At 24.7% G+C, this 22,540-nt stretch overlaps 6 protein-coding genes across 6 annotated transcripts; 2 read left to right on the plus strand and 4 right to left on the minus strand. All coding sequences in view use genetic code 6, as the record gives it.

Annotated features, from left to right (window-relative positions):
• Window positions 1-144: 144 nt before the first annotated feature.
• TTHERM_00348990 (IQ calmodulin-binding motif protein) lies at window positions 145-4,838 on the plus strand (the record flags this gene model as incomplete). The annotated part of the gene is made up of 2 exons (XM_001023054.1): window positions 145-1,783; window positions 1,840-4,838. The coding sequence occupies 2 exons, from the start codon at window positions 145-147 to the stop codon at window positions 4,836-4,838; spliced, it is 4,638 nt and encodes a 1,545-aa protein (XP_001023054.1).
• A 919-nt stretch (window positions 4,839-5,757) lies between these two features.
• TTHERM_00348980 (hypothetical protein) lies at window positions 5,758-8,321 on the plus strand (the record flags this gene model as incomplete). Its single annotated transcript, XM_001023053.2, has 5 exons — window positions 5,758-5,990; window positions 6,045-6,181; window positions 6,275-6,735; window positions 6,785-7,375; window positions 7,437-8,321. The coding sequence occupies exons 1-5, from the start codon at window positions 5,875-5,877 to the stop codon at window positions 8,319-8,321; spliced, it is 2,190 nt and encodes a 729-aa protein (XP_001023053.1). The 5' UTR covers window positions 5,758-5,874.
• Window positions 8,322-9,544: 1,223 nt separating this feature from the next.
• TTHERM_000348959 (transmembrane protein, putative) lies at window positions 9,545-10,189 on the minus strand (the record flags this gene model as incomplete). The annotated part of the gene is made up of 1 exon (XM_012799525.1): window positions 9,545-10,189. The coding sequence occupies one exon, from the start codon at window positions 10,187-10,189 to the stop codon at window positions 9,545-9,547; it is 645 nt and encodes a 214-aa protein (XP_012654979.1).
• A 2,148-nt stretch (window positions 10,190-12,337) lies between these two features.
• TTHERM_00348960 (hypothetical protein) lies at window positions 12,338-13,837 on the minus strand (the record flags this gene model as incomplete). The annotated part of the gene is made up of 1 exon (XM_001023051.2): window positions 12,338-13,837. Exon 1 carries the CDS (start codon window positions 13,712-13,714, stop codon window positions 12,338-12,340), a length of 1,377 nt encoding a protein of 458 aa, XP_001023051.1. The 5' UTR covers window positions 13,715-13,837.
• A 1,424-nt stretch (window positions 13,838-15,261) lies between these two features.
• On the minus strand, window positions 15,262-18,588 carry TTHERM_00348950 (hypothetical protein; the record flags this gene model as incomplete). The annotated part of the gene is made up of 1 exon (XM_001023050.2): window positions 15,262-18,588. The coding sequence occupies one exon, from the start codon at window positions 18,586-18,588 to the stop codon at window positions 15,262-15,264; it is 3,327 nt and encodes a 1,108-aa protein (XP_001023050.2).
• Window positions 18,589-19,073: 485 nt separating this feature from the next.
• TTHERM_000348939 (hypothetical protein) lies at window positions 19,074-21,719 on the minus strand (the record flags this gene model as incomplete). Its single annotated transcript, XM_012799526.1, has 3 exons — window positions 19,074-19,112; window positions 19,173-21,370; window positions 21,446-21,719. The coding sequence occupies 3 exons, from the start codon at window positions 21,717-21,719 to the stop codon at window positions 19,074-19,076; spliced, it is 2,511 nt and encodes an 836-aa protein (XP_012654980.1).
• Window positions 21,720-22,540: the final 821 nt, after the last annotated feature.

Consider the following 22,540-nt stretch of genomic DNA (forward strand, 5'->3'; position numbering starts at 1 on the left):
TCAGCTAGCTCAAAAGCTATTAAACAAACAACTATTATAGTTTTGAAAGAAGAACTCTGTTAATTATTGAATATATACAAAATATTATTGATTTGATTTTTGTAATAAAAATTATCAGTAGAAAGTTTTATTGATATATAAAAAATGAAATCAGCCAAGCCAGCTATTATAATCCCTCCTGTGTCTTAAAGAAAAACAAATAAGTCAGGAAAAAGGGTCTAAAGTTCAGATAACAAGAAAAAATTCACTGCTAGTGGGTCATAGTTTGCTAATAATAATTCATTTTTATCATAAAACTCAAATTCATCTAAAAATGGTTAAAAGGATAAATTAAACACTTCGCTACAAGAGAAAAAGAAAAGACTCGAAAAGCTCTAAACATTGCTAAAAGGAGAAAAAGTTAATCTTAAATAGGAATATGATAGCGAAGAAGAGGAAGATTTTGAGTTTATTATGAAAGAGACTGCATTAAAGGAATTTTAAAAATAAGTCAATAAATAAGCTTTACTTGAAGATGGAACATAAGTTGATCAACTTTAAAATTCTACAACTATAAAAAAAGAATAGCTACCAGCGTACTTGCTTTTAGCAAATTAAAGCTTGTAAGAGACTATAAATTTAAAATAAGATCATCTAAATAAAGAAAATATACAATCATCTAATGATGATAAGCATAGCGGATATGTAGCTAAGAATCCTAGACCTCAAAGAGAAAGTAGCAATGCACTTGTTAATAATTTTATCTAAGAAGAAGATGAAGAAAAGCCAACAGAATAAAAATAGACTGCTGCTCCTTCAGCTGTTTAACCAAAGAGGGATTTTTCTAAAAAAAGAATTTACACTGCCTAGCAAAGAATCTTCATGTGCGTACTAATTCAAGCAACATTTAGGATGTATATATAAAGAAAAAAGTATTTAAAAGAAAAGTAACGTTTAGAATAACTACTTTAAGAGCATAAAAAGGAACTTATTAGAAAAAGGGAAGAAAATGAAAAAGAATAAGTAGAAATTGAGTAGGGAAAAACACCTCTCCAAGGAAGACATATTATTTAATTTTAAGGAATAGATAAGCTATTACAAAATAGTCAGGTTATAAAAAATTAAACCTTTTAAAGGGCAAACAAAAAAAGAACTCATTCAGAAGGACCATTTTCTATGTATGAGCATATGAAATAAAATGAAGAAGAAGGTATTATAGATCAAGAAAATGAAGAAAATAGACGCTATAAGCTTTACCATTCGAAATTTAACCCTTTAAGAAAATCAAGACCTCCTCTTCCAGCTAAAGTACCTCTTAACAACAACTTTTTTAGTGATAAGGGTATAGTTGATTGCTTTGTGAAGAAAAATAGAGCCAATCTTCCTAATTCATTAAAAAAGAGCTCATCCAGTGGTGAATCTTTCAATTTATCTACTTTGCCAGAGTATAATGAGCTCCTTTAAAAAAGTAAGTAAGCTATTAGATAGCCATTAATTCAGTAAAAATAACCAAAGCAAGAAGAAGATTCAGTAATTTATTCAGATACTTTCGAAAAAGAAAGTATTGATGCTTCCCCAGTGCAAAAGAAATTTTAATTCAATAAATCTACTCCTTAGAAAAGAAACTCAATTCATTCTGTTTCAGAAGAAGACTACTTAAGAGAATCATTTGACATTGATACTCCAAAAGAAAGTATTAAGGAATCAATTAGAGAATCTTTCAATAAAGAATCAAGCAGGTTTTAATCATCATTTAGCATGTCAGCCAAAATAAAAGAGGATATTCCAGAAGAAAGTATGATAGGTAAATTTAGAGTTAAATTTGTTTATATTTTAAATATTCTTTCTAATCAAATTAAGGTGAATCTATAAATGAATCTTCAATAGTTGATGAGACTGAATAGCCAAAGAATAAAAAGAAAAACACTTCAATTTAAGAAGATATCATTTAAACGAGCATTGAAGATGATTATTAAAATGAAAAATTTGAAAGTATATCTGAGGATTTAAATAACAGTGAATAAAAGAGTATGATGAAGGAATCAATCGGTGAAGATATTGCAGGCATGAGCTTTGAAAGCAGAGGTAAAAGGGGAAAGAAAAAATCAGTCACTTTCAGTAAAGAGAAATCAGAATAGATACAAAAATAGCTTGTGGGTTAATCTCAAACTGCTGCAGCTGCTGTTTCTTAGTTTTCAAAAGATAATATACAAAATAATAATAGTGGTATTTTAAGAAGATCGACTGACTCTCTAAGTGCTGATCAAATGGTTTAAATCAGTCAAAAAAGTAACTATTCTAGTTAAAAACTTAAAGAGAGCAGTAATTAAGCTACTATGCAGTAAATTCATGAAATGTATTTTGGCAAAGATGGCGTTTCTGATACTTGGAAGAAATTTGAAAAAATTAGAAATAACTATGATGATGAATCCCATCTAAAAGAACTAAATAAGGAATAGATGGAGCTTGGAAAATTGCAAAAAGACATTTATTCTATGTTGTAAAATACTAAGAGTCTAGCTGACAAATGGTAGGAAGAGCGTGATAGCTTGTTACACTCTGATAAGAATGCTTCTTAAAAGGCTGAAATGGTTTACTAAAGATATTAGTCTGAATTTAACAGAATTTTACAATCAGCTCCTATGCTAAACAGATTCTCACTCTTAAAGAATTATTTAGAATATCGTGATCGTTAAATGAAAAATATTAATCTTTTTAAAGATAATAATATTTAACGTCTACCTACTTAGGCTGACACAGCTGCTATGATATAAAAAGAAGTTCAATCTTAAATTGAGGGTATGGTGAAAAATTTGGAATAAAAGTAAGAAATTATGTATAAAGTTTTAGTTCAGGTTGTAGAAAATCTTTAAAATTTAAGAAATCCTGGTTTTGAATTTGAAGATATGAAGAGAATCTAAGGTATGATAGATGGCAAGATTGATCAAGTTTTTGCCAATTAAGAAAAAATCCTTAAGTTCTAATTTGAATAAGAAATGGTATTTAGACAAGACTAACTGAAACTTCTTTATTCAGGCAAGCCAATAACTGAAGAGGAGCTAAAACTAATTCGTATTAGATAATTGCTAGCATAAAATAGATAAGAATAAATTATTCCTTTCTTATAGCTTGATAAAGCAAACATAGTACCTAATATAGTAGTTTAGTCTGGCTAATAATAAAATGTATAAGCAGATGATAAAAATCGCTTAAAAGATGTAAGTTTGTCAAGTAGTATCGATATGGAAGCTATGTCAGATAGTAAAATAAGTTGGTAGAGTGGATAGGAAATTTGGGATAATTTAAATGAACTCGAAAAAGAAAAATTAAATGACTTCAACACTGAATAAGTAGTTAATTTCTTAAGTGAAATGCTAATGCAAGAAATTCAGGATGATTTATTCCCTATGCGTATGACTACTAGCCACTTACAACTCAAGAAAAACGAGAAATAAATATAAGAGAGAGCTATGGAAAAGATAAGCCCTCCTAAGCAACATTCTCATTAATAAGCTGATAAGAAATCAAAAATTTAGTCATCAATCTAAAGTACTATGAGTCCTGTTATTAATAAATCAAACAGTTAATAAAAACTTAAAAGCGATAGGACCTTAACTGAAGAAAGTTAATAATACGAATTAGATTTTGATGAAGATTCAGAAGATAAATTTGGATAATCTCTGCAATCAAACCGCTCCAATAATAAATCTTTCTTTGAAGATAGTGACGTCAGTGCAACCAAAAATAAGCTATAAAAAAAAGATAGTTAAGAAAGATTAAATAATAAAAACGCTAAAGAAGATACTGAGGATAAAGTTTCTGAACATTAAGATGAAGAAGAGCAAGAGTATGAAAATGACTTTGAAGATAGCGTTGAGAAATCAACAGGTTAAGTCTCTAAGAGTGCGTAACTATCTTCACTATAATAGTAGAAGAACAGCAGTTAAAAGTAAGATAATGACTTTGATGATCCAATGGGAATAGCAAACAAAGCTATGGATAGAAATGCTATCCTTGCTGAAATAAGTGAAAATGAAAAGAAAAATCCCCCAAATGCTCCTCTTCCTAAATTATAAGGCCAGGCCAAAAAAGGAAAATCAAAATAATTAGATGATGAAGACTACAAGGGTGACAATGATTTCTTTAAGCCTAGCTCTGAAGATTTGGATGGAAACGTTCAAAAGAACCCAAACAAAGACTTATATAAAAATGAATAGACATATGAAAAAACAAGTAGAGTGTTAAATAACTTGAAAACAATATTAAAAAAGAAAAAGAAATTGAAAATAATTAAGGATGTCCTTGAGGCTATAGCTCAAAATAATGTTAAAGGAAAGAAATTAGATTAATTCATAGGAAATGTTCTAATGGAAAAGGCTTAATTCCAACTTTTTGAAAGTCATGATTGCAAAAAAGAGGATGAAAAAGTTATAGGATTAGCCTTATAAGAACACTTCTATAATAACTTAATTAAAAATATATAAGACTTAGAATAATTCCACTTTAAGTAAGCTTTCAATCGCAAGGAAATTTAGCCTGAAATAGTTGTCCGTTGGGATCACATTTGTGAAGTAGCAGCTCAATAGACACTATAAATCCTAGAAAAAGTAGTTCCTGTAGACTATTACTCTGATGTATAAATAGATAAATACACTAATTTTAAAAGAGTAAAACGTTTCTGTACAATCAACAAAGTAGCTAAAGAAGACAATGAGTTGTTTGAGTTACAAAACTATGAATTGTACAAAGAAGAAGTAAATTACTAGAATGAACTTTCAGATTAAGTTTTATAAAAGATAGTTAACCAACTAGCCAAAGACCTTATTTCTATATAAAATAAGCAAAAACAAAAAATTTGAAAGCTTCCAAATAAATATTTTTTTTGTTCATAACCAAAATTTCAAAGAAAGAAAATAATTCTTATTTCATACTGTAAATCATAATTTATAAATAAATAAATATTCATTAAATTCAATTTCATATAATTTAATTTTTACTTTTTATTATTTGTAAAGTAATTGTTTGTGTTTTAAATGATTAGAAATAAAAGAAACATTTATATTTTTTAGCAATAAGTTGAAAGTAGTTTATTACTCAATGAATATTATTTTTATTGATATATAAACACATCAACTTTTATAAATAACTATTAGTCAGATAAATATTTTTATCTATACTATTTGAAAATAAATAAGTAGCTAAATATGTAAATAAATAAGTTATTTGACTTATAAAACTATCAATCGCAAATAGGTGAGTTAAATTAATATTTTGTCCCCTCATATTAGATTTTATAAAATATAACTAATAAAATTTCAAAAAAATCATATTTTTTTTATAGTAAGCTAAAATAAGTTTGAAAAATTTTTAATTAATAACCGAAATTAATTTGTATTACTTAACAATCTTGCAATATTAACTGAAGATATATTTTATCAGTAAATTCTATTTCATATAAATTAGTCTTTTCATCTTATTCTTGATCAATTTATTAATTGTTTGAATTTGTGTGATTTTAGATTAAATAAACATTTTTATAACTAACAACGAATTAAAATATTTACTATCTCTTAAATGAAAATATTAACTATTACTAACATCATTTTTAAATTACCAAATTTTAAAGGGTGAGTTATAAATTTTGTAAATTTAATATTAAAGTGTATTAAGCTAAAGCTGTAAAGAGATTTTCCATTAGTTTTTTATAATTTTTTAGCTCTCATTACTTATTATAGTATTATACTTACCAAAATCAGATATTTATTCGTTAATTAATATTAAATATTAATTTAGAGAGATAGAGAGCATAAACATTAAATATTAAAATTCGGAAATTAAATACACACATACATACATATTTAGCTATATTTCAGTTGTCTCATTTTTTATTACGAAATGAATTAAATTAATGATAGTACTGAAATCCTCCATGACAGACCTCATTAAATTTCAGATGCTTATATATTGGAAACAGGCGAATAAAAAGACGCTTAATAGCTCAGTAAATTAAGGTAATCAAAATTCATAATATGATATTATGTTAAATAATTTATTTAACTATAAAGAAAATAACTATAGGATATTTACGAGCAGAGTGAAGTTAATAAAAGTTAAAGTTAAATTAAATAAAAAGGAAGGTCTGAATCTTTGAACAATTCTTACAAAAAGGCATAACCGCTTGTAGAATTCTAAGGATTTAAAAGTAATTATTATGTAAAAGATATATTTTAATTTAGCTTACATAATGATTAAAGAATGAAAGAATAAATTCATAAGATTTCATTTTCTAAAAAAGGTACACAGAAAAAGAAGAAAACTTGTAGAGTTTTATAAGAAACTGGCAATAATTTTTATGGGCCTATCTAGCAAACGTAAGTGAATCAGAAAATATCTTCTATAAAAGATAGTATTGCAAGCGCATACCTTTAAAAGGAAAGCTCTTTATCTCCATTCATTCAAATATACTTGAAATAGGCTTTGAAATTATAGAGTAATCCCAAAAAAATAAAACAATAAGGATTGCTTGTGAAAAATTACACATTTGAAAGTGAAGAATCAATGAGTGAAAATAACTCAGAAAATAGAGATATTTAATTAGCAGATTTTCCTTTAAAAAAATCTAATTTTTTAACATAGACTAATAATTTAGTTGAATCCGAAGCTGGTTAATAAGAAAATAACTTACAAATCTAGCAATAAATGGATCCAAATTAAAAAAGTTATTCGCCGTTGAAAAACAAATCTTAGTTTATTAAGGTAAAATATTACTGCATTTAAAATTAATAATTTATTTTTTTACTATTAGGATAAACTTGAGAGAATGCACTCATTATCAGGAGATTATTTAATTGAACCAGGTTTGAAAAAAGTAAAAGAAAATATTTTAAATGCACTAAATAATTAGTAAAACTCAATTGAAGATAATACTATGGAGATTATTGGTGAATTTAGTACTTCATAAGAAAAACTAAGGAATAACTTGAAGAAAAAATATTAAAGAAATAATTAAAGGATTAAAACAGCTACTGATGAAGATTTTTATAGTAAAGGTCACCCCAATAATTTGAGCTTTTATGATAATAACAATACAAAAACACATACTCGTTACACGATAGATTCAAATCGCTTAAAAACAGATATATCTGATTAAGGAAATTTGAAAAAATAAAATAACTTTTGGCCTACAAATACTCATGATTTATAAAAAAAAGGGAATTAGGTAAGTGAATACAATAGAGTTAAAAGTAAAGATACTGATTTGACTATGTAAGAATCATTTTAAGAGTAAGTAAGCAGAATTAATAAACCTCAGAGAGCTCAGTCTTAAGGTCCTAAAAGCGGCTAGGCCGTTTAATGCATATTTTACAACGCTGATCCAAATAATACTATGCTTAAGGTAATAATAATATATAATTTTTTATTTTGAAATATAATTATTTTATTATATTTAATACAAGGATTTTTTTGGAGAAGTTGATTGTATTAATTTGAATAATATATTTGTGAATTAATTGGGAATTACAGATGAATAAAAAAATTAAATGCTTGAAAAAATGGATCCTGAAACAAAGTAATAGATACTCAGAAAATTTGCTGTTTAAGATAGAATTTTCAAGTTTAGCAAGTTTTCTAACTTTCATCACGATGAATTTTACGATTCATTTAAGAACAATTATTAATTTATACAGGAAGAAATATAAAAAAATAACTACCCTGTTTCATGTATGCATATTAGATAACTTTAAAAAAGTGTAAACTCTCATGTAAATACAGAGTAAGAGAATAATAGAAGTTCATCAAATCAAAGAAAGAGAGTTACAATATCCAATAAAGCAGATCCTGAGATATTGTAAAGATTTCAGACACCAATAAATCTAAGTAGGCTAGTTGGTCATTCCCGAGTCAGAACAGAGACTGATGTACTTGCTGACATTGGATATCTGTAAACATCTAAAGCAAAAAAAGAAAATCCCCTTTACATAAATAGAATAAACAGAGTAAGATTGTAAAGCTACAGCTCTTCGAAGGCTCAAAGAAACGAAAATAGTAGCCTTGAACATCATAAATAGGAAAGAATCAACACAGCTTCATAAGAAGATAATTAAAATAAGAATATCAAATCTTTCATAGACCCAAGAAAAGTATATCGATAAAATCTTGAGATTTACTCTCAACAAAATCAAAATCTCAAATCTTTAAATACTTAATTTACAGAGTAATATTTAGCTGCAACCTAAATAAAAAAATAAAACTAAAATGAAGAATCTAAGTAGAAAGTTTTTTTCTAAAATTAAGATTTGAAAAGAAGGCTTTAGATATCTAATCTAAACATAAATATTTGAGTGTTTAATTAATTTATTTATTGTATGTGTGTTGTTATAATTGAGCCATATAATAAAAAACTATTTGCAGGTTGCTTAGATTTCTTTCTTTTTTAAAAGGTCAAAAATAAAATTTATAAAAGATTTGATTTGTTTAATTTTTTTTCTTAAAAAATTTACAAAAAGTAAATTTTATTTTTTTAGAAAATAGATCTTTAACAATTACAAAAAGCTAAAATAAAAAATATGTTAAATTGTTTATAGTTGAGATTCTTTTATAAATCCTTTGTTAAAAGTATAAAATTAAATTAAAATTTAGAATTTAAACCCAATAAAAAAAATCATAATTTCATAATTCAATAAAAATTTATTAGATTTGAGAATACGATACTTAATTTTATTTATTTTTATCATAAAATTTTATAAAAGATAATTGATTTTTCTTTTCCTTTTTTTTCACAATTTTTATGTAACAAAACAAAATAATTAAATAATTCAAAACTAGAAAGAAACCTTCTATTTTTTTTCTAATGCTTATTGCATATAAAAGAAATAACCTGAAAGTTTTTTGAAAATTCTTTTTTAATACTTTAAACAGAATCTTAGGTTTATAGTGATCGATTTTTCTCTACAATCTTTGATACAGATTTTGCGGATTGTTAATTAAAAAAAAAAATTTAATTAAATTGAAAATTTAGAAAAGTTAATAATATTACACGATTTATCAAAAGCACTATAATATGTAGAGTAAGTAGAGAAAGAAAAACTTTAATGATTGTTACGAAGACTAAATTCAAATAGACAACGAACTATCTGATGAAGATGAACAAATAGGAAAATCTAGCAAAGCTACTTAGGACACACCAAAGTAGAAGGAAAAGGAGAGAAGAAATAGTGATTTGGACCAAGAATAAATTCAAATGGACGATAAACTAACTGAAGAAGTAGAACAAATAGGAAAATCTAACGAAGCTACTTCTTAGGTTTATCTAAAGAATGGATTTAATAAGAGTTAAATCCCTGTGTAGCAATTAGAGAAATCGAAGTAGAAGTAACCTATAGTGATTGACCTTTAAAAAGCATAAAATAATGGAAGATATGTTTAAGAAAATAATAAAGTAGGCAATTAAGGTTAACAGTAAGCAACTTAGCATGAATCAGTTACTTTGAAAGACAAGTTGTTGAACATATTCACAAATGTAAATGCAAAAAGTAATCCACCAAAAAATGTAAGCCAAAGTAAATCATATGCTCTTCAGCTAGAAGAAAATTTTGTAGAAAACAGAAATAAAAAAGGCGAAATACACCATTTCAAAATAGATAATGATATGGATATCTTTGAGGATGATATTAATGATAAAGAAAATTAATAGAATCGAGAAGAGGAATAAAAATAGAATGGAATACTGCTCTTTGGTCATGAAGATGTTGAGAATCACCCAGAAATTGAAATTGGAAACAACAGCAGAAAAACATCTGAAGATTATATTCAGCTACCCGATTCTAAATAATAAAATTTCGATTTGCTTGGAAGGTAGTTGACTGAGTATGAGCTCTAAATGAAGAACGCTTAGGAAGAACAAAAAAAATAAGAGGTTGACTATAAGCAAATATAAGAATTACTAAGTCAGTATGATAATGTAAAAATAATTAAAATTGAGAACTTCAAATAGTCTGATATGAAAGAAATTCACGATCACCACTTAAATATATAAAAAGGAAACACCTTAAGTTTTGATGAAAACTAATTGTATAAAGGTAGCAAAATTCCAGTAAAGAAGAAAGGATTTTTTGATTTTATAACTAACAAAGTTACTAGATATGCCCTTCTACATAATGAAAATTTAGTTTTCTGTGAAAGAATCAAGAAAAATGAGTTTAAAGTCCATAGCATCAATCCTCTTTCAAATTTATTCTAGATTTATAATGATAAAAACAGTACACAAATAAGAATGTACTTCATCAACAAATAAAGAAACTAGTATAGCTTACCAATAAATAAAATGTATAATATTGATAAAAAAGAATAGTTTTTAATCCAACTTAGAAAAACCATCAATAAAATAGGTTTAGATTATTAATTATCGTGATTTAAACAAAAGTAAATAATATAAAAATAGTTAGTTATAATTTATAATTACTCTCAAATGATTCTAAAAACCTTAATGCGTATTTTAATTTAACAATATTACTTTCCATTTATTTGTTTGTTTCTTTATTTTAATATATGTAGTAAATTATACCATATTTATTAAAAATCTTTAATAATTGTAGAATTTTTTAAAATTATTGTTTAAATATTTTGTACTTGTTCAATACAGCATTTATATGTTATGATAAATTAAATTCATTTAATTACTTTTTAAATTATAATATTTATTTCTCTTACTTTTAACTTACTTTTAAGACTTAAAAGATTATATTTAATAAAAAATTATTATTTAAATCTCAAATAAATAATAAATTTTCATCATTTTTTATTTGATTATAGGTTTGAATTATTTAATAAATATCTAAACTTAGCATAATTACCACAATTTATTTGTTTTAATTGAGTAAAAAATTTTATAAACTCATGATAGGTTCATATAATAAAGCCTTTATTTTAAAATTTGAAAATTCATTTAATAAAAGCATGATTTTAGATCAAAAAAGTGATTTTAAGTAGACATTTTAAGATCTAAAATTACTTTTACTGAGTTTTCCATATTTAATCTATATAATTTTTAATATTTTAAACTTTTAAAGTATTTATTGCTTTCAGTAAAGTTAATATCCATTTATTATCTATTACACTGGTTGCATATATTAATAATTATTATTAAAATTATTATTATACGATTCTAAATTAACTAATCAAATAAATGAATAATGATTTTCTCATCAGTAGATTTTATATTTTTACTTTTTTATAATTATTAGTGTAAAAAAATAATTTATGTGATTACAGAAGCAAAAAATACACTCAATAGCTTATTTATTTTTATGGAATATAAAGAAATTTAAAAACTAAAAATAGAGATTTAATTAAAAAAGATAAGTACCATATTCATAATATATTGATATTAAATATATTTTTAAGGATTTGAATGGAAATATAAATAATTAAAATTTACGTTTTTTCACACAAAAAAAGTTGTGTTTTATTTAATAAATTAAAAGTTTATATTCTATTCTTAATAAGTAAAATATATCCTTAAGGTTAAGCATTTCCTCAATTTTTTGAGAAGTAAAATTTGCAAACATAATTAATCGTAAAATACTCAATATTTAAAATGACCTCTTTTATTTAATAAATAAATAAATAAAATAAACGATAAATTAGTAAACAATTAAATTTATCTAAAAAGTTTTTGTTTCAAGAGATTTTAGTTAATTTTCATAAATTTTAGTTCATTATAATATGATAATAAAAGATAAGTGATTATAATCTTTTCTAAATAGTTATTTCTAATCTAAGTTACTGACACGTTTAATAATATTTATAATATAAATTTTAATAATTTGCTACTAATCGATATTTTTAAATTTTATTTTTATTCTAATAATTAATGAATAAATTCTATTTCATATTGATAATTAATTACCTCTTCATTTTTTAAATATGAAATAAATAGCTTAGAATTTGAAATATTATGCTTAATAAACTATATCATCAATTTATTTAGCTTTCTTTGAATAATTTTATTTTAGAATATAAAGAAATCAAAAAATACTTTGATATTTTCAAATCAAATTTTTAAATAAATCTTTTTTACTAAATTTGCAGAGTAAAGAAGTTAAAAAGAATTTAATATTTAATTAATTGATTATTTTAAAGTAACAAATCCTCTTTATTTCTTGATATTAAAAAAAAGATTTTTGAAAAATTATTAAATTTATTAGTTATAGAGGTGAAAGTATTATTTATCTAAACGTTTAATAAAATATTAACAATATAAGAATTTAGTGATGTATGTATATATACATGTAGAGTATAAAACAGAGAGTAAATAATTTAATGAGATTATATGTTATGATATTTATTATACACATTTTCAGAGCTTTAAGCAAGCGCGCTTTGTTATTTGTTATGTTTTTGGGGATAAATGAAGAAGATATTCTTATGAATTTCCCAACAAGGTATTTTAAGATTTATTACTTTGTTTACATATATATTATAAAGATTTTTAAGATTGCTAAGGGGATTGAAATGAGTTTTTTTTAGCACTAATATTTCTAGTTGCACTCAAAGGTAATTAAGGTTTTGAGGATTGTTTTTAGAGGTATTTTCTTTCTGTAGATTGACTTCTGTCATTATTCATTATTTTATACTATAAGTTAATGATTTTATTTTTAGAAGGAGTAAGTCCACCTTTAGGAAGGACTTAATTTTACTTATTTAAAAATGTAGAATTAGGTATATTTGTTAGTGAATTACTCTCACTTATATTTAATTCTAAATTACTTAATGAGCTTACATAGTTCAAACTTTTATGCGAGCTGCTATTGTCTTATGTTAAAAGGTCAGTGATGCTAAAGGTTTTAACTGGGACAGAACTTTTTGGAGTCACTGACATATTTAATGATACTAACTTAGTGTGACTTATTGAATTAATTTATTTTGCACCTTTGGTTAATAAATTTTATTGGCTCTTTTAAGAAGTCTAAATTGGAGTAGTCAGCATTTATATATCAATAGTCTTCACTTAAATCTATTTACGAGTTTGGCATATCATATTCTGATTTTCCTCCTTTTGTTCAAATGACTAAACAAATGACTAATCAAAATCTTCATTTTATAGCTACTATTTAGGTGTTTCAGCCAATTTATTAGTAGGAGTTTAATTCTAACTCAAAGAAGGCAACTATTAAAAGAGCTTACAAGTATTATCTAAGTATGTTTATTAATTCATCATTTCTGTTAACTTAATAGGCTTTTCATAAAATTTAGAGATATTGCTAACTTCCTAGATAGTTGTGCTTCTTAAAACTCTATTGCGCTAGTAGAGTTAAGACCTTATACTATATAATTAGTAAAAAGTAAAAGGATCTCCATCTTAATTTAAGAAATTTTTAGTGTCGATACCAAATTCTTAAGCGTCAGAATTATCCCAAATGCAGTGTTCCTCTTCATCACTATCATCACTATAGCTTTCGTTGTTTAATTCACTTATTTCATGACAGTTATCTTCTTTTTCTTGCTAAAAGTTTTGCATAAAATCAGAGAAGCTCTGTAAAGATTTTTACCCATTATCTTAAGGGGTTTTTTACTTATCAACATCGCTAAAAGACCCAATATGTCTAAGGGAAGGTGAAGGAAATCTAGAAGATCCTTAAGAGTCTAATGTAGAAAAGCTAGTACCACTTAGATCCTTAATTTTCTTATCTAGCCAGGAGTATGAATTTTATTTGAGATTATTCTTAAATGCCATAGATAAATTCTTATGTTTAGTTTGGTTTGGTTTTGTTTTGTTTGGTTTTTGTTTAGCCAAATAATTATTATGATTTTTGAATTATTATTTTTTTATTTGTTGATAATTCGATAATAAATTAATTAATAACTTTAGAAAGTGGTATTTTAAATTATTTAGTTTTATGATAAAGCAAGCAAGCAAGAAAGCACTTATGTAGCGTTAGCAATTAATGATAATAAAAAATCAATCAAATTAATTTTTTAAAAGTTTATTCATTGATTTATCATCGGAGACTAATAGATCCTCTCAGCTTAGCATATTACAATAAATTAAATAAATGAATACAAAAATTTTAAAATTAAAGTAAGCCGTTTTTTATTGAAAATATGATATTGTCTATAATAAAATATAGCAAATAAGTATACATTTCGAAATAAATAATAGAAAGCAAAATTATAAGTAATCTATCATTCTGATAAAATTGAAATAGCAATTATGATTTACTTTTATTATATTCTATTAATTATTTAATTGCTTGAATCCAAAATTTAAAGAAAAAAAAAAACAAAATTTACCAGATTCAAATTGTAACATAGGGCTTAAAGATTTTGATTATTGTATTTATTAAAATATAATAAATCAATAAATTAATCTATCTAATTTTAGATCATTATTTTTATATTAATCTTACAATAGCAACATTTCTTTTCACAACATAAAAGCATGAATGGGTAGGTAGGTAGCTGAATTAATTAATAAAAGAAACAAAGAAACCAAATTCTGTTCTTTACATATTTTTTTATATTATGATATCTATATTTTTTAAATTATATTATTATATTCTATTTCCAAAATAAAAGCAAAAATAGTAATAATTTGATATTTTGTAAATTCCCTTATTAACCTTTAAATTATCTTAATTATAAAAAAAATAAATTCTTTTACACTTAAATAAAAAAAAAATTTTATGCTCTATTGTATTAAACATATCGATTGCATTTTATATCAATTTTATATAATATTAGTTATATTTATATATTTATTAAATTTATTGAAATATACTGTAATAAATGTAAACATTAAACATTTTCAATAATTAATTATATAAAAAATAAAAATTTTTTATTTTATTAAAAAAATTTAGTATAAAATAAATACATTAGGCATATGAAGAGAAAAAAATACAATAAGGTGTTAGAGTGAAAATTTAAAATATGTAGGTGCTGTGAATTTATAGCATTTTATTGTTAGTGAGAAATAAATACAATATATAAGAGGAGTTAAATAGAATAAGCAAGTTAAAGAGTTAAATAAATAAAGGTTAACCTAATTCTCTAGTATATTGAAATGTATATATTATTTTAATATTACCCAGGTTTAAAATTTCCTCTAATCAACATAAATTGCTGAAATGATTGATTTGATATCATATAGAAGATATATATAATTCATGAATTAGTTAATAAATGAATAAACTTTTTTTTAAAGTAATTTGATTATGTATGTATATATATAAATAAATAAAATATTTTACAAATTTCAAATTAAAAATTTTCTTAATATATTCACTTGAATTTAAATTTTTTTTGAGTTTGTTTTTTATCTTTTATTGACTTTGAGCTGATAATGTTTTATTAGAATGATTTAGTTGCTCTTAAATACGATGGCTAGTTAAAATTAAAAGTTTATATTTATTACTATTTGCTTTATTTTTGTTAAGGTAACTCTCTATTTGAAGGATAATCTAAACTTTCAACATAGTTGTCACTTAATATGTTTGTGATATGTAAATCTTCTTCAACATATTCTATTTCTTCTATATCTTGCCCATCTACAGATTTTACTGAAACTCTTTTAGGCGATTTAAATTTACCATCTCCTTTGTATTATATATCTTTTTAATAGTACATAGCTCTCATAACCTCTTTTTTGAGAGCAACTGCTATTGGAGATATTTAATTAGGTTTTTGTACCATTTATTTTTAAATTCGAGAATTTATTTTTTCTTGTAAATTATTGGTGTTTTATGATGCTTTTGAAGACTTTCTTTAGTTACCATTAAGATTTTATTATAAATTTAAATCATTACTGAGCGTAAATATTTCTGATCCTAATAAATCTCCAAAAGATTTAGCATTATATTAAGTAGGATTAGAAAAATAACCTTGCTAGCTGATAGCTGCCATTCTAGGCGATGGATTAATTGAATTCAAAATACTCTTATAATTTGTATCTAGCTCTAATCTTGCCTCTATTAGCTAATTTTATAGCTAAAGTCTTTTTTCTTCTTCTTGTCTGTATTGTATATCTTACAAAAATACTTGGAGATCTACTTCACTTCCAAAACTGTTAAATCCTTACTAAGGAATTGTTTTTTCATTCTTGTTTATTTATTTCAACTAATTTTAAAGCAACTTTTAACTTATCTGTTCTAAGTTATTAGAGTTCTAGCTGTTTCTCGTTATTTTTTCATTTTTTATCTCTGGAGATTATTACATATTATACTCTTTGTTATTCTAGCTTTTCTAATTTTAATCTTAGTCTTGATCCTTATTTTATAGGTTATTCACTTATATAGGTGAATATTCATGAATATTAAATTATTAATTTTACTGTTTAAGTAGCATATTATACTAATTTTCATTCGTCTTTCGATCACTCTCTAATGGTTAAATATCACTTATGGTAATTGGGTTAAAGAAATTCTATCCCCCATTCCCTGTTTTATCATTTTTAAGGGATACTATAGACGATTATAAAGATTTTTCTTTATTTACTAAGTTATATTCTTTGGTTTATTTTTGATCTGGAGTAAGCATTAAATTTTAATTTTAACTATTTTATATCTAATTAGCTTTTTATAATCTTTTTTATTAGTCTTGCTATTACTCATTTGAGCTACCTACTTATTTTTGACTATCTTTTTATTACGTTATTTGCTATTAGTTTATCTTATTATTATTATTATTTTATTTGGTTGATGTTTCTTTGCTTTTAAATTGCTCATGTTTAATCTCCTACAACTATTCACTCTTTTCTTGCTAATCTTTCCTATTTGCTTTCTAAGTTTTATTCTCAATTTTATTTGTTATAGGAAAATAATTTCTAATCATATTCAATGAACTTTCTTCCTTTTAATTGGGAGATTCTTATGAATCTTCACTTGAACTAAATGTTTCAACTGAAGATAAATTTTAGCCCTATTACTATTCTTTTTGGCTGTTTGATTAAGCAAACTGAGGGGATGGTAAAATTTTACTATCTTAATCTTGTAGCACTTCGTTGACACAATCTAAAGATCGTTTTAAAAACACATTATTCTACAAATTTATCTGTTTAATTTATGGAATATCCACTTTATCTATTTTATTTATTTTTATTTAAGGAAGAGGACTATCTGATTTGCTGTCTGATAGATAATCCTGTAAAGAAGATTCTAACTTTTTTCTTCTTGGGGACGATTAATTAGAGAGTGAGTTTCCCTAACTATTTTATATAACATAATCTTTGTTCTCTTCTTCTAAATCATCTAAATGCTCTAAAGAACCTCTAGTTTTTACTTAACGAGTATTTAACGATTTTTTATCACTGCCCATTTCTGATTAACTATGAAATCCATATGAAATATCTGGAAGAGATATTGTTTACATTTTCGAGCTAGCAATAGCATTTTCGTTTTTATTAGTATTTTCTTGCTTGGTTAATAGTGCTTCTTTTAAGCGAGCTCTATCTTCATTAAAACGGTTACTTGTGATAGAGTTTCTTCCGTATTGTTGATACTTACTTTTTAATAATCTATTTGCTTCTGTTGAAAGATTTTACTTGTCTAAAGATGTAAGACTCTAAATATTTGTTTGATTTTTTGGAATTACTTATAATTTATGGAAATGTTAATCCTTTAGGCTTGCCAAGCTTCCGTTTTAGCTTAACATTATATTATTTAGTGTAGATATTGTGTTTCTTTTAATTGCGACATTTGCAGAATCTATTCTTACCTGCTACTAAATACTATTAAGGTCTTAAACTATTTAATGAGACTTTAACTAAAACATTTCTAGTGCTGATAATCTTCGCTTTTCAACAGAATCCTTGATTGAATCTTTATTTAAATTGCTACTGTTGTTGCTAATTGTTCCTTCATTTTTAATATTGTTTGCAACTAAACATCCTAAGGCGAATTCTGAACTATCATTTGTTTATATCATCTGCTTTTACTTCATATCTTCAATTACTTTTTATATTTCTGGACTGAAAGCAGAAGTTGGAGTTAATAGTTTGCTTTCTCTATGTATTGCTTTAACTTGTTTGTAGCTTTTAATTTCAGGTTAATTTATTTATTATTTAGGATGAGGTTTCCCATTTGATCCTTATCCATGCTAACTATTTACAGTTGAGTGCTAATGTGATTAATTATTACCAAAAGCCTATAAATTGTGACTGCTTAACTAGTTTTAGCTCTAAGAGTTCGAAATCTAAGTTTGGCTACCATATTTACTTCCAGGTAGAGAAGAAATAAATAAATAATTTTGTGGGTTTTTTGGATCTTCAGAATAAGGGGGAGACTGTAAATTTTATGTATCCTAAAAATTCTTAAACATTTCAAGTTTTTGGTAAACTTACTAACAATTAGTTTGATTTATATTTAAATTTTAGTTTGTTCCTATGGATTGCTAATTTAATTATTACTATTATTGATCTTGATGCTGCTACTACTAATTTTATTTTAGGATTGGAGATGTAACAATATCAGAAGAGCTATCTTTAATTTAAATCTTGATATTAGCTTTCTTTTCTTGACTTAAATGATCTTAGTTGAAAACATCAAAATGTTTACTATCGCCTTGCTGTGATGGTAAATATGATACTGTATTATAATTTTAAACTGCGCTCATTTTTTTGTAAATAAATAAATGCTATCAATTATTACTTCAATTAATAATAATAATAGTTATTTTTTACTGAATTTTTAAAAAAAGAATAAGATTAATCTTATATATTTATTTAAAAAAGATAATCTTTAAAGATTAATTAAAAAGTAAAATTTCATTTCAGTAATATTTTCACCTGCATTTCTTTATTTATTTCAGAATTAATGAAGATTTGTTTTCATTAAATTACTTATTAACAACAAACATATATGTTTATTAATTACCTTAATTAGTTAGTGGTGTGTTTAAATTACAAGCAAAATAAACAATTATTCAATTAAAATAAAAAATTTAAAATAGATTTAAGCATTCTTTTAATTTACTCCATCCACACACAAATCATTTAATTCATTAACTAAATAAATAAATATCACACTTTATTAATTAATTAAGAAATTTGTCATTTAAAGCTTAAAATAAATATATTTGTAAGAAAATTAATCAATCAATCAATTTTTTTATCTCTTTTTAAGAAAATCTTGACACTCCTAATTTTTTATTAGTAGATTATTATTTTAATATAAAGAAATGAAATTAATAAAAATTACATTTAAGAAAAGATTAAGATTGTTGCTCTTTTCAGAAGCTTAAAAGAACCCTTGAAGTGTAATTATTTCTGAGTTATCGAAATTTTTCAAAATGATTTCAATGTGACTCTTTAAAACTACATCAAATGGTAAACTATTTAAATCAACATCCGCTTTTTTGAGTTGAGGACCTCTTTGACATGTTTTTAAAATATTGTAAACTTATTCAAGCGCTTCTTATTCTTATTCTGTAATTTATCCTCTCATTTTACTTTAAAACAATTAAGATTAAGACTGACTCAACTACAATCCATTAGAATTAAATTGAGGTAAGTTAACTTTTTTGTTGTCTTTATCATACTTTTTTTATGGAATTTCATTTCTGGGTGACACAGAATGCTATATATTTTAAGAATTTTTATCAATTCTTGGGCTGACTGATCTTATTGATGATATAGTAATATCAGGCTTTTATGCTATTTACATTTCTTAAGGTTTTTAAAAATTACTTTTATGAAGATTCTGTCTAAAATCATCAAGCCCTGAGTCTTTCTTCTAAATATCATTATTCAAATTTTATTACTATTTTTAAGAGTTAGTCATAAATGGATCATCTGTTTAGAGTGCTGCTGGCTCTTCATCACAGTAAAAGATACTTCCATTTAGTTTATAATTTTTATTTTAATCTTAATTTGAAATGCTACTCTTCATGCTACTGTTTTTATTCTAGTTAGAGGGAGAAGGAGGCTACTGATAAAACTTTTGTGACCTCTTTAAAGGCGAGTTACTCTTTTCAGGGAATTACTTTGTTTAAGGGTTTGACTAGAGTTATTAATCTTGCTTTTAAGAATTCGCTGATTAATTCAAACTATTTTAATCTTGCATAGCTAAATATTTAAAATAATTTTAATTTAAATGAGGGTCAAATGGAACTGTCTGCTTTGGGGTTTCTTCTTCATATTTTTTTGTATTGATATGATCAACGCTTTAAAGTGAAGAAAGTCTGTCATCAATTGATTGCTTAGATTTTTTTTAAGAATTTGGTATGAATTATTATTTTAAAATATCATCATCCCTTTATTTTTCCTCTTCCATTTATAGAAATTTAAAATAGTTCTTATTTAAATTTGGATCGAATGGCACAAATTGTTTTGGAGTTTCTTCATGTGAGTATTCTCCATATAGCTTATTTTCTTTATAATTACCATCTTGGTTTGACTAAGATTAGCTTTTCAAGTACATCAAATAATCAGATGTCTAAAGACTAACATTATTTTTCTCAATCTAAGCTTGCTTTGGCGATAACTGCTGAGATATATTAGGAAAAACCTTCGATTAAACCACAGACTATTACTAAGACGCAAAGTGAGGCAATAAGCCTTTTTCCTTTTCTATTTCATCTTGCATTTATAGAAATTTAAAATAATTTTTGTTTAAATTTGGATCAAATTCAATAGGAGCACGTTCACTTTACATTTCTGATGATTTTATGCTTGTAGATTTATTGAATTTGCTTTACTGAATTTATTCTGAAGTTTACATACCAAAGGATTTTTTGATTGGTGCAGCTGGTTATTCTTAGGGCTAATTAGAAAACGATTAAAGGATAGGAGGATTTTCAGCTATTTAAGCTCCTTCTTACTCGATGTCTTCTCTCATTTAAAGATATTTGAAATAGTTTTTATTAAGATTTGGGTCAAATGGAACAGGATTTGTATTTTCAGGAACATCATTGCTTGCATTAATAAACTCTGAAGTTTAAACGGAGTGCTCTTACAATTATTTTAACTTTGATATTCTTTAAGGTTAGTATCTTTGATCATTATTATTTGGATGTTAATAGATAATTTCTTCTCTAATATTAATTTATTTTTCATAAACAGGTGCAGCTGCTTTTTATGGGGCAAAATTATAAGGGGTTAATGGATTTTGGTTATAATCGTTTCTTGGAGAAAGGTTAACTTATCTTTAATATTCAAGGTAATTTTACTAATTTTAATTTGGTGTCATATTGTTAGCATAAATAGTTTCTTCAAAAGGAATATTTTCATTAGCTTTTCTTCCTTAGCTAGCTGTACTAGATTTTAACTGGCTTGAATTTACAACAGTATAAATTGTTGCATCTTCACTTTTACTATTCTCATCACCATCTCCATGGTTATTTTGGTGATTTTTCTTACCTTTGGATTTAGATCGGAGGCGCTGATACAGATCTTTTTCTATTTATAAAAAAAAATAATATAAAATAAATTCAATAAATTGATGTGAAATTAATAAATATATATAAAATTTACGCCTCACCATTTTCTTATCCTGGATGGATCTTTTGATTCTTTGCACTCTGTTTTTAGTGGTATATTTTAGACAGGTTTCGAGAATTTTCATTAATTTGCGGTTTAAAAGTGCATTCCTTTTCAGATAAATCCTTCTTTGGCTCATATTTTGGACAAGGAGGCTCTTTCTTCTATTTATGGAGCCTTTCACTAACTTCGATTGGGTCTACTAGCTCTCCTGTATGATTAAAGAATTGTTTTTTTCTCTCATTTTTATCTTTATAGCTTTCTTCATTTGGATATTTTAAAGGTGATACTGGGTTCATGGGCGAATTAGATTTCTCTTTATGATTTTTAACAAATTTAAGCTATTATATAGGCTTTTATCTAACCTACTATTTTGAGTGTGGAGGAGAGAGTGATGGATTTGACTTTTTAGTTTTTTATATGTTTTCATTTACTTTTTGTGATTTGGGAGTAGCACTCCTTTGTTTTTAAAATTAGTTTTGATTATAAATGTTGTGAGAATGTATTTATTAGGGATTATTCAAATGATCATAATAAATTTTAAGAGGCTATTTCTCTTCACTAAAGTAATTGTCTGAATTTTCATGCTAATTTTCTTATTCTTAATCTTGATCTAAGTTTTGGTTGATGTGATTTTATTCGTTATGAATGCTGTCATTAATTTCTTTATTCTATTAAGCACTATGAGGAAAAGAAGATACCTCTTAGTAAGGAGAGGGCTGAGTCATAGATCTAGTGCTGTTTTTGTATGAACTAGGGTCTTAATAGTATTCTTCAAATCCCTTTTAATTAGGAGATAAAAAAGAATTATTGCCTTTTTTTTCAGATAAACTTTAGTCGTTAATTCTTGATAATTTCATTTGTAGCAGGTCTTAGCCTCTCTTTTTTTCTTGCTAAATTATTTCTTTGATATTTTGCAATTCTTAGCAAAGTTGCTACTGTTTTTTCATTAAAATTTAGTAATATTTGTCTTCTCTCAAATTATTGAAACACATATCTTTTTAATTTTCTACGTCTTTCATTTTTTCTAATACTAACATCAATATAGGACTAAATGATTGAGGATGCATCTTATTATAAATTATAAAC

The sequence above is a fragment of the Tetrahymena thermophila genome (genome assembly GCF_000189635.1).
Source record: "Tetrahymena thermophila SB210 genomic scaffold scf_8254460, whole genome shotgun sequence".
In the NCBI taxonomy this organism is placed as follows: domain Eukaryota; phylum Ciliophora; class Oligohymenophorea; order Hymenostomatida; family Tetrahymenidae; genus Tetrahymena; species Tetrahymena thermophila.